This window comes from Cavia porcellus, unplaced genomic scaffold (genome assembly GCF_034190915.1).
Source record: "Cavia porcellus strain 051 isolate PalLab524CR breed Dunkin Hartley unplaced genomic scaffold, mCavPor4.1 scaffold_50, whole genome shotgun sequence".
Taxonomy (NCBI): domain Eukaryota; kingdom Metazoa; phylum Chordata; class Mammalia; order Rodentia; family Caviidae; genus Cavia; species Cavia porcellus.
This window is the reverse complement of record NW_026947533.1, coordinates 4,218,404-4,230,038: the sequence shown is the minus strand read 5'-3', so window position 1 is coordinate 4,230,038 and position 11,635 is coordinate 4,218,404. Positions and strand designations below refer to the sequence as shown.

At 33.8% G+C, this 11,635-nt stretch overlaps 1 protein-coding gene across 1 annotated transcript in view; it reads left to right on the top strand.

The window, feature by feature from the left end:
* Positions 1-2,407: 2,407 nt before the first annotated feature.
* LOC134475033 (zinc finger protein 20-like) overlaps positions 2,408-11,635 on the top strand; it is a gene marked incomplete at its 5' end in the record, with an annotated part of 155,439 nt that continues 146,211 nt past the window's right edge. Inside the window, one exon of the mRNA XM_063244398.1 lies at positions 2,408-3,107. Coding sequence (XP_063100468.1) covers positions 2,408-3,107 — 700 coding nt within the window. The remainder of the gene's footprint in view (positions 3,108-11,635) is intronic.

Sequence of the window (11,635 nt, the reverse complement as noted above, 5' to 3'; positions counted from 1 at the left end):
TTTAAGATATCCCAAACCTGGTGTCTCAACCTTCATGTGAGAAATATATGTATGATCCTTTAGGAGGTGGTGAACTTTGAGGATGTGGTCGTGAACTTCAGCAATGAGGAGTGGACTTTGCTGAGTCCATCCCAAAAGAACCTCTACAGAGATGTGATGGGCGAAACCTGTAGGAACATGACTGCAATAGGTAATGACAAAATACTTTTGTCACTCATGCTGTCAGAATGTTGTATGTCGCTGTTTCATTAAAAACAATGTGAAAATATTTTTAAAAATAGCTCAGACCTGGACAGATTATATCATAACTCTAAACAAAATCTACTAATTTGTATGTATTATTCTAATGAGCACTGGTATTTCTATGTCTACAATTCAGGAGGACTTGGGGATATCCAGGAAGCTGAAAAAGAATGCAAAATTTACTGGAGATACTTAAGGTAATTCCCACTCATAAGGAGAACAAATGTTCCTGAGTAATTAGTGAGTCAGCAGAAAAATACCGCCAAAGAAATGAGGCAACATTCAATTTATTGTCAGTAATATTCTCTGAAGACGTATAAGCTAGGGTATGTATAATGAGTGGATTAAATCAAGAAAATGTATGACATTGCATATAGATGTGTATGAAAGGCATACAATTTGAGTTAAGACATTCTCTCTTCAGTTTTTCTACCCATATATACATGTGAATACAACACATTCATCATCTAAAAATTGCTAAGATTGCAATAGAATTTGAAATAAAATGGAGTTCTTGTGTTTCCAAGCCATGCTCTAAAGAATCAGCCATTCCGACTAAAATTCTTAGAAGGCTGGTAGAATGGTAAGTGCACTCATTCTGAATATCAGTGTGCAGTTGTCTCTAGAAATTGATCCCCTCATACTTGTCCTGGATATATTTTTAAAAATTCAAAATGCACATAACTGATACATGCTTACTCATATACAAAGCAGATCAAGTTATAATAGATCAGGCCTTGAAGAGGCTTAGCTATATATCACTGGATTTGTGGAGAAGGAAAATGTTAATAGACTCTTTGTGATTGTGCATTCTTGTAAATCCAGCACACTAGGAGTCAGATTTTGCAGAGTTGCACATTCAAGTTCAAACATCACAGCTTAATGATCAGTGAAATTCTCTTAAAACATATTTAAAAAGCTATAGATTTTATGCTAATAGCTGTTGTTCATTCCCAGCATGGAAACGAAAAAAAATGTGTTATATAATGTCAAAAAATAAAGAATATAATGTCATTTGCCATAAGAAATAGGTGGTTCTTTCTCCCATCAATTCAGTGAAATAGCTCAGCTATGAAACCTAAAAGTTCACAGGGTTACTCTTAGATGAGAAACCAAAATATAAATTGTGGAATGAAATGAAAGAGTTACTAGAGAAAAATAAGACTGACCATATGGAAAAGGGAACTACAGGTTAAGGACAGAAGGGAGATTGTGATGGGGAAACATATCATAATGATCTGTATGTGATACACATATGTACCCATGCCAAAAGTGAAGATAAAGATTCTGCATTTCAAAAGGTATCAAATTTTAAGATTTCCAAATGTGTACCAGTCTTTTGGGAATGGTTGTTTTCAACATATCTTACAAGGCCATTGTGTTGCTTCATGGTCAGAATTTCTTAGCAGGCATTAAAAATAGAACTTGACATTAATGCAGTCATTAAACTGAGACCCATTTCACTGTGAATGTTTCTTTTTTTATTTAATGTAAGGAAAGACTAAAAAACACAAAATAAGTAGAAATGATACCGCTTTCAATGTGAAAATAAACAGTAAGAAATCTAAAGACAGTGATTACATATGCTGCTCCTAGAAATAGTTAATGAAATACAAAATGAAACATGTGATGTGGGGATTCAAACAGCAAGACTACAAACAATTTTGTTCAAGTCTCCAATAAAAACTTACTAATATGGTTATCAATCCGATATGCGATTTTTTTTTTTTTTTTTTACAGAAATGACAAGGTAGGGAAATCCTATGGACGTACATCTTGGAATCAGTGTAGAGAAGTATTCCTTTGTACTGCAGAAGGTAATGTGAATGTGAAAGAAGCAGAAACACACCACAATGTTCAGATCCATGAAAAATATGGCACTAGGGAGAAATCCTATGTATGTCAGCAATGTGGAAAAGGGTTCACCAAATCTCGACATTGTAAGCAACATGAAAGAATTCACACTGGAGTGAAACCATATGTATGTAAGAAATGTGGGAAAGCTTTTAACACATGGACAAATTGTAAAATACATGAAAGAATTCACACTGGAGAGAAACCCTATGTATGTAAGCAGTGTGGGAAAGGTTTCACACAACATGGAACTTGTAAGCAACATGAAAGAATTCACACTGGCGAGAAACCATATGTATGTAAGCAATGTGGGAAAGCTTTTACCCGACATCGACTTTGTAAGCAACATGAAAGAATTCACACTGGAGAGAAACCATATGTATGTAAGCAATGTGGGAAAGGTTTCACACAACATGGAACTTGTAAGCAACATGAAAGAATTCACACTGGTGAGAAACCATATGTATGTAAGCAATGTGGGAAAGCTTTTACCCGACATGGACTTTGTAAGCAACATGAAAGAATTCACACTGGAGAGAAACCATATGTATGTAAGCAATGTGGGAAAGCTTTTAACACATGGGGAATTTTTAAGAATCATGAAAGAATTCACACTGGAGAGAAACCCTATGTATGTAAGCAATGTGGGAAAGGTTTTACCCGACGTGAAAATTGTAAGCAACATGAAAGTATTCACACTGAAGGGAAACCATATTTATGTGAGCAATGTGGGAAAGCTTTTAACACACGTGCGCATTGTAAGGTTCATGAAAGAATTCACACTGGAGAGAAACCATATGTATGTAAGCAATGTGGGAAAGCTTTTAACACATGGACAAATTGTAAAATACATGAAAGAATTCACACTGGAGAGAAACCCTATGTATGTAAGCAATGTGGGAAAGCTTTTAACACATGGGGAGATTTTAAGAAACATGAAAGAATTCACACTGGAGAGAAACCCTATGCATGTAAGGAATGTGGGAAAGCTTTTAGCACACAGGGAAATTGTAAAATGCATGAAAGAATTCACACTGGAGAGAAACCCTATGTATGTAAGCAATGTGGGAAAGCTTTTAACACACGGGCAAACTGTAAAATACATGAAAGAATTCACACTGGAGAGAAACCCTATGTATGTAAGCAATGTGGGAAAGCTTTTACCCAACATGGACATTGTAAGCAACATGAAAGTTCACACTCAAGGTAGAACTAGTGCATATAAGCATCATGAGAATTTTTTGAGCACAAGTACATATTGCATAATGAATGAAAAACTTCACACTGGGCATAAAACTTATAAATGTAATGAATGTGGGAAAGGTTTCAGCAGAAATGCTCATTGTCCAATACATGAAAAAATTTACAATGTTGAGAAACCCTGTTTATGTGAAGAATGTGGGAAAGCTTTCACCACACATGGATTTTGTAAAATACATCAATGACTCCACTCTGGTGAGAAAACCTATGTATATAACAATGTGGCAAAGCTTTTACCACATACAGTCATTGCAAAACACATAAAAGAATTCACACTGGGAAGAACCACTGGCTATGTAAGCAAGTGGAGACACTTTCAGCAGCCAGATTGTAAGTGAAATACATGAAGAAGCTCACACAAGAGATAAATCCTATGTGTTATGAAAATACTCTCAACACACATGATCATTTTTACATATCTGAAAAAGTTCACTTTATCCTATGTGCATTAACAATGTGAGAAATATGGCAATCCATGTTTGTTGTTAAACACATAGAAAAAGCAGCACTCTTCAGACAGTTTAAATCTAAGTTTACTTTAAAAATTCCAAGTAGACCTGAAGAAATAATCAATACATAAGTTTGATATCAATATTTCTTCAGAAATGACAAATCTGAAGTGGAGCTCTACTCAAGTACATATTTTGTATGGTTTTCAGTTAATCACTTATACCTCTTTAGATTTTTTAAAGTGTCTTTGTGCTTCAACATGGCATCTTGTAATTAAACATGGTAAACTGAAATGGGCTTTTCACTTTCAAGTATGGATAGTGTCTATGTACTTAATATTTTGTCTTTAAATCTTAATTTTTTATATTTTTGGTGAATTATTTTTATTTAAAGAAAAAAACCAAAAAGTGTAGAAATAATACAGAAGTTCTGAAAAATAAACAGTAAGAAATCACTAGTTGATTGGTTAAATATTATCATCTTAGAAGTAATTGTCAAAGTTGCAAAATTAAAGCATGCAAAGTGATATTCAAATAATGACAATGCAAACAGTTCACCTCAGTGATCCAACAAAAACTTATTAATATGCTTATCTGTTCTACAAACTTGTTTTTTTATCTTAAAGATGGTAAGATTAAATATGACAAAACAGAACAGTTCATAAGGAAACAATTTAAGGAAACACAGGTTTCAAAGCAAGTCCACTGAGATGTTCATTTTCTATGTTACTGTCTCTAGTTTTCTTCAAAATAGTTGTTCCCATCTTCACAAGCATTGAATATATACCTAACATTATAGAACTAATCAAATAAATACAGGATGATAAAGGCTTTTTTGATCTTCAAGACTGATTTTGGGGAAGTTGATAATGATTACCATAATGTGTCTCATTCTCTTCATAGTAGATGTCTTTATTTTTATGTATGCTAAAATTGAACATAAGAGACTAAACTGATATCACTCTGAACAGTGAATAATAGTATCCTGAGAAGGAGAAAGGTGAGGAATTGCCTAAATAAAGAAGGCAGAGCACATTGTTAAAAGTGTATCAGGATTTGAAAGCTACAGTAGTTCTGTTGCTCTGTTTAGTTTGATTATATTTTGTTCTGGTCTATCTACTCATACTAGATTTGAGGGTACAGAGAGATAACCTAAAATGGCAGGTTATACCATGGTGGTAATTGTCCTTAATTTCCTATTAACTAAAACTGAAATCCTGTATTACTTACATTGTCTTACTATGACTGATCTTATTTTAAGCTGGTTTGTTTGAATGTTATTTGGCCTTGACTGATTTTATTCACATTTGGTATGATTGCTGGTATCAAGTCCAAGAGTAGAGGCAACTAGTCTGAAGATGATAAGATGTGAAAGATATATATTGGGGGGCTGGGGATTTAGCTCAGTGGCTTAAGCCCCTGCCTGGCAAGTGTGAGGTTGTCAGTTTGATCCCCAGTACCAAAAAATAAATAAATAAAAGATATAAATTCCAGGTTTAATTTTTTTTTATTTAAGGAGAAAAAAAAGAACATAAAAAAGCAAAGCAGTAAAGGGGGACAAATCATACAGAATTTCAGTTATAAAATACAGTAAGAAATCACCAGTTAATAGGTTACATATTGTCTTCTTAGAAACAGTTGTCCAAATTATAAAAATTAAAGCATATAAACTGAACATTCCTACAGGGAGACTGCAGACAATTCTGTTCAATGATCCAACAAAAGCTCAGTAATATGGTTTTCCTTCCTACACACTCAAACAGGCACTTACTTCCCTTAGACCACCTTCCTTTCCTCTCTTCTTCACAATAACAATTACACTTTTGGGTTTTTTTAACTCCCATAGTTCTTATTACTTTTTTTGAAGAGAACAAAATCTCAAGTGAGTTAAGAAAACAGAGTTGGTTAGAACATAAGGATGGGCATAGTACTTGATGCAAAAATAGAATATCAGGTGATCAAAAATGGTTACCACTGTGCCTCTTACTATTTTTAAAAAGTTCCCTATATCATCAGGTATAATAGAATTGATTAAAACAGTACAGAACAAGACCAATAAAATCTTCACTGGAAACCTTACAGAATTTCAAAAGAAGATAATAGTCAAACCATAATGGGCATCATAGTAAATCTTATTGCCTACAAAGTGGTTGCCTATACTCTCAAACTTGATACTATCAAACAAAATAGAATATAGTAAAATCAGACAGAACAAGATGGGGAGAGCAATACTGGGGTTAAAATCAGGTTAATAGGAAAACAAATAAAGTTACTATAATATATCCCACTATTTTTTAATTTAGTTTTCCTTTAATTGAAAAAAAAATAGAATAAATTTTTTTAAACGGTGGAGATCGAGATAAAAGAGACATTGTAATAGAACAACACAGGTCAGAACTGAACAATTAAAGCATCATTTGGTTTCACCACCAGGTAATCTAACATAATAGTAGTCACCATTGTGCCTCTTTCCTTGAATTATTTGAGTATAACTTCTTATACTATAGAATCAATCACATCAAGACAGTGTGAAGCCATTCAATACAATGAAAGAATTACAGGGTATTTAGAGCCAGTTAACAGAAAATGAACAACGATTTCTATATTATCTCTTTGGCTGTAAAAAATTGTTTTATATTATCACAGTAAAATATATTAAGATACAACATGTTAAATCCAGTGGAAACATGTACAACAACTTGATGGGAGTTCCAAAGGAGATGATATTAAATCAGCACTAGCTTTTATGATGTGTTATTTTCTTCAGAACAGCTATTTTCGGTACTAAAATCAAAAAACCCAGGGTAAAACCATTGCACTTAATGAGTGAAAACATTATATGGATTCAAACCAATATGATTGGGTATCATGATTACCACATAGTTCTCTGTATTATCATTTCTTATACTAGGGAATATATTTGGTATTTATACATGTGAGTTTGATTTATTTCACTTATGAGTATGGTCTCAGTCTGTGTCCATTTATTTATATGTCAATGTGATCATTCTTTATAGCTTAGTAGTTCCCCATTGTATAAAAACACCATAATTTTTTATCCATTCCTCAGTTGATGGACACTTAGGTTGTTTCCAAGATCTGGCTATTACAAACTGTGCTGCTATAAAAATGGGTGTACATATATCACTGTGGAATGATACTTTCAGTTCTTCTGTGAATATGCCTAGAAGTAGAATAGCTGGGTCAAAAGGTGCTTCCAGTTCCAGCTTTCTGAGAAATCTCCAGACTGAGCTCCACAATGGTTGTACCAGTCTACACTCCCACCAAAAGTGCAGGAGAGTTCCTTTGTCCCAACAGCATCTCCAACATTTGTTGTTGGTGGTTTTCTTGATCTTGGCCATTCTTTCAGGAGTGAGATGAAATCTCATTGTGGTTTTAATTTGCATTTCTCTAATGACAATTGATGGTGAACATTTTTTCATGTATTTATTTGTCATTTGTATTTCTTCATCTCAAAATTGTTTATTCATCTCACATGCTCATTTTTGGATTGGGTCTTTGAATTTTGGTGATCTCCTTTTTTAAAATGCTTTATATGTTGTAGACAGAAGTCCTCTGTCTGAGGGGCAGTTCACTAAGATTTTTTCCCAGTTTGTGGATTTTCTTTTCACTATACTGGAGATTTCATTTGATGTGCAGAAACTTTTGAATAAGAGGTGATCCCAATTATTGATTCTGGGAAGCATTTCCCATGCAGTTTGAGTCCTGTTCATCAATTCTCTACCTACTCCTATGCCTTCAAGGTTTTTACCCAATTTGTCTTCCAATAAATTTAGTGTTTCTGTTTTAATATTTAGATCTTTGGTTCGTTTAGATTTTATTTTAGAACATGGTGATAGGCATGGGTCTAGTTTTAGTTTTAGGCATATGGAGAGCCAGTTTTTCACCACCATTTATTAAAGAGAATGTCATTCTTCCAGTGAACATATTTGGCCCCTTTATCCTAATAAGGTACTCGAGTGTGTTTGTAGTTGTGGTTGTATCTTCTCATCTATTCCACTGATCTTTGGCTCTGTTTTGTTTCCAGTACCATGTTGATTTTACTACAGTTGCTTTGTAGTATAACTTCAAATCAGGGATTGTTGTACCTCCTGCCTTGATTTTGCTGCTTCTAACTCTCCTTGCTATTCTAGGTTTCTTCTAATTCCAGATGAATTTTAGGGGTGATTTCTCAAGTTCTATGAAGTATGTTGATGGTATTTTTATCGGGATTGCATTGCATCTGTATAAAAGTTTTGGGAGAATGGCCATTTTCAAATTATTGATTCTTCCTATCCATGAGCAAGGGATGTCTTTCCATTTTCTGAGATCATCTTCAATTTCATTTTTCAGTGTGTTATAATTTTCCCTGTATAGGCCTTTCACTTCTTTCGTGAGAGTACTTCCTAAGTATTTCATTTTCTTTGTTGCTAGTGTGAAGGGTGTGGCCTCTCTTATTTCTGTCTCTGTGACTTTGTTGTTAGTGTATAGGAATGCTATTGATTTTTGAGTATTGATTCTGTATCCAGCTACATTACTGAATTTATTTATTATATCTAGGAGTCTTTCAGTGGAACTTCGGTGATCTGCTATATAAAGTATCATGTCATCTGCAAATAGTCATAATTTAACTTCTTATTTTCCTATCTTTACGCCTTTTATTTCTCTCTTTTTTCTAATTGTTCTGGCCAGTATTTCCAGTACTATATTAAATAGGAGCTGTGATAAAGGACATCCTTGTCTTGTGCCTGATTTTAAAGTAAAGGCCTTCAGATTTTGACCATTTAGTATGGTACTGGCTGTTGTTTTGTCATTGCCGGCCTTAATTATATTGAGGTAAGGACCATCTATTCCAATTTTCTGCATGGTTCTTATAAATGAATGTTGGACCTTATCAAAAGCTGTTTCTTCATCTGTAGTAATGATCACGTGATTATAACTGTTGGCTCTATTGATATGATGTATTACATTTATTGATTTACATATATTAAACAATCTCTGCATGCCTGGGATGAATCCCACTTGGTCATGGGATATGATCTTCTTGTTGATGTGGTGCATCCTATTTGGCAATATTTTATTGTGGATTTTTGCATCTTTGTTCATTAGGGAGATTGGTCTGTAGTTCTCTTTTTCAGTTGGGTCCTCCTCCGGTTTTGGTACTAGAGTAATATTTGCTTCTAGGAACAATTCATGAAGAATTGCTTGCCTTTCCGTTTCAATGAAGAGTTTGAGGAGTGTTGGCATTATGTCTTCTTTGTATTTCTTGTAGAATTCTTCAGTGAATCCGTCTGGGCCTGGGCTCTTCTTTGTAGGTAACAATTTTATTACGTTTTCAATTTCATTAATAGAATTTGGGTTATTCAGTAGCTTTACATCTTCATGACCTAGCTTTGGTACTTCATATGCTTTAGAAATCTGACTATTTCTTCTGTGTTATAAAACCTTTGAGTGTAGAGGTTTTCGAAATAGGTGTTGATGATCTTCTGTATTTCAATAGGGTCTGTAGTAATTTCACATCTTTTATTCCTTATTGCATGGATTTGAACTTTTTCTTCCATTTTTTTAAATAAGGTTGGCTAGGGGCTTTTCGATTTTATTTATTCTTTCAAAGAACCAGGTCTTTGATTCATTGATTTTTTTGGATTTTTTTTTTTAGTCTTTATTGCATTGATTTCTGCTCAGATTTTTATAATTTCTTCTCTTCTTTTGGCTTTGGGCTTGACTTGCTCTTCTTTTTCTAGATGTTTCAGGTATAACATCAGGTTATTTATTTGTATTCATTCTGTTTTCCTAATGTGGGAACTCGTGCAATAAATTTTCCTCAGAAGACAGCTTTCATTGCATCACACAGATTCTGGTACATTGTATTTGTGTTTCCATTTGTTTGTAGGTATTGTTTAATTTCTTCTTTAATTTCCTCTGTGACTCACTGATTACTCAAGAGTGTTATTCAGTTTCCATGTGTTTGTGGGATTTTTGCAGTATCGTATCATTGATTTCTAATTTCATAGTGGTATGGTCTGATAGCATGCAAGGGATAATTTCAACCCTTTTGCATTTATTTAAATATGCTCTGTGAATTAATATATTGTCTATTTTAGAGAATGACCCATGTAATACTGAGAAGAATGTGTATGCTGTTGTTGTTGGGTGGAATACTCAGTATATGTGTTAAGTCTATTTGTTCACAGGTTCAATTCAGTTCTTTTATTTCTTTGTCATTTTCTGTCTGGTTGATATGCCAATTGGTGTCAATGGTGTGTTAAGATCTCCTGTTATAATTGTGTTAATGCTAATTTGATTTTTCATTTTTGTTAGTACTTGTTTTATATAACTGGGTGCTCTGGAGTTTGGTGCATATAAATTTAAGATAGTTTTCTCTTTCTCTTGGAGTTTTCCCCTAACCAGTATGTAGTGACCTTCTTTATGCCTTCTGATCATTATTGGCTTGAAGTTCACATTGTCTGCAAACAGAATAGCTACACCCTCCCCCCCCCTTTTTTTTGGTTCCTGTTGCATGAAGTATTGTTTTAAATCCTTTGACTTTCAGTCTGTGAATATCCTTTTGGGTTTAGATGGGTTTCTTGTAGAAAGCATATGTTTGGATTTTGTTTCTTAATCCATTCTGCCAGTCAGTTTCTTCTAATTGGTCCATTGAGACCATTTACATTAATGGTTAGAACTGTTATATATTGATTTATTGTTGACATGTTATGTTTCTGCTGTTGCATCTTTATCTTTCTGCTCTTTTTATCTGTCTGTTTAGTTTAGTGCTTTTTGCCTACATGTATCTAGGCTGTCTTTCAGTATTCTCTGCAGAGTTGACTTGGTGATCATGAAGTTTTTCAGCTTTTCTTTGTCATATAAGTATCTTATTTCTCCATCGAGTTTGAAGGACTGTTTTTCAGGGTACAGTCTAGGTTGGAAATCATTTTCCTTTAGGATCTGAAATACTTTGCTGCATGCTCTTCTTGACTTCATTGTTTGTGCTGAGAAGTCTGCTGTGCTTCTGATATGTTTTCCTTTATAGGTGATCTGTCTCTTCTCTCTGAGAGCTATTAATATTCTATTCATTTGCTCAATTTCTGGGATGGTCATTATTATATGTCTGGGTGTAGATTTATTCCGGTTATGGCTATTTGGATTTCTATATGCTTCATTGATCTTGATATCAGTTTCCAATCTCGTGTTTGGGAAATTTTCAGCTATTACTTCTCTAAATATCCTCTTGGCATCCTTTACATTGTCCCCTTCTTTTTCATTTATCCCTATCAACCTTATGTTGTCCTGCTTTGCATCATCTTGCAGGTGTTCAATAGTTATTTCCTGTTTTCTTGTTATTTTTAAAAGATCTTTCCTTTCCTGTTCACTGGCTAAAATCTTGTCTTCGTGGTCTGAGATTCTATCTTCATATTCATTGAGGCAATTTTTACAACTTTCAGTGGAGTTTTTGATTTCCTGTATATCACTTTGCATCTGCTTTATGTATTCTGTTTGTTTCTTATAGAGTTCATCCAGGGATTCTATCTTTTTGTTTAGTTCCTCCAATTTTTTAACTGTGTCTTCTTTAGATATGTTCAGAATCTCCTTCATTTCTTTTAACATTTCTTTTTTTACCTACGAGATTATTTCTGGTTTGAATTTCTTTAATGCTTCTGAAAGTTGCTTCTTTATTTCAGTTACTATTATTTCAGGTATTTCAGTTATGTGGAATGTGTTTTCTTCTATGCACATGGCTCCTAGGCTTTTTTGGGATGGGATGGATGTTTGAAATTGCATTTTGGTCTTTCATTTTGTCATTTTGCTGTATTTTCAAGCTTCAAGTA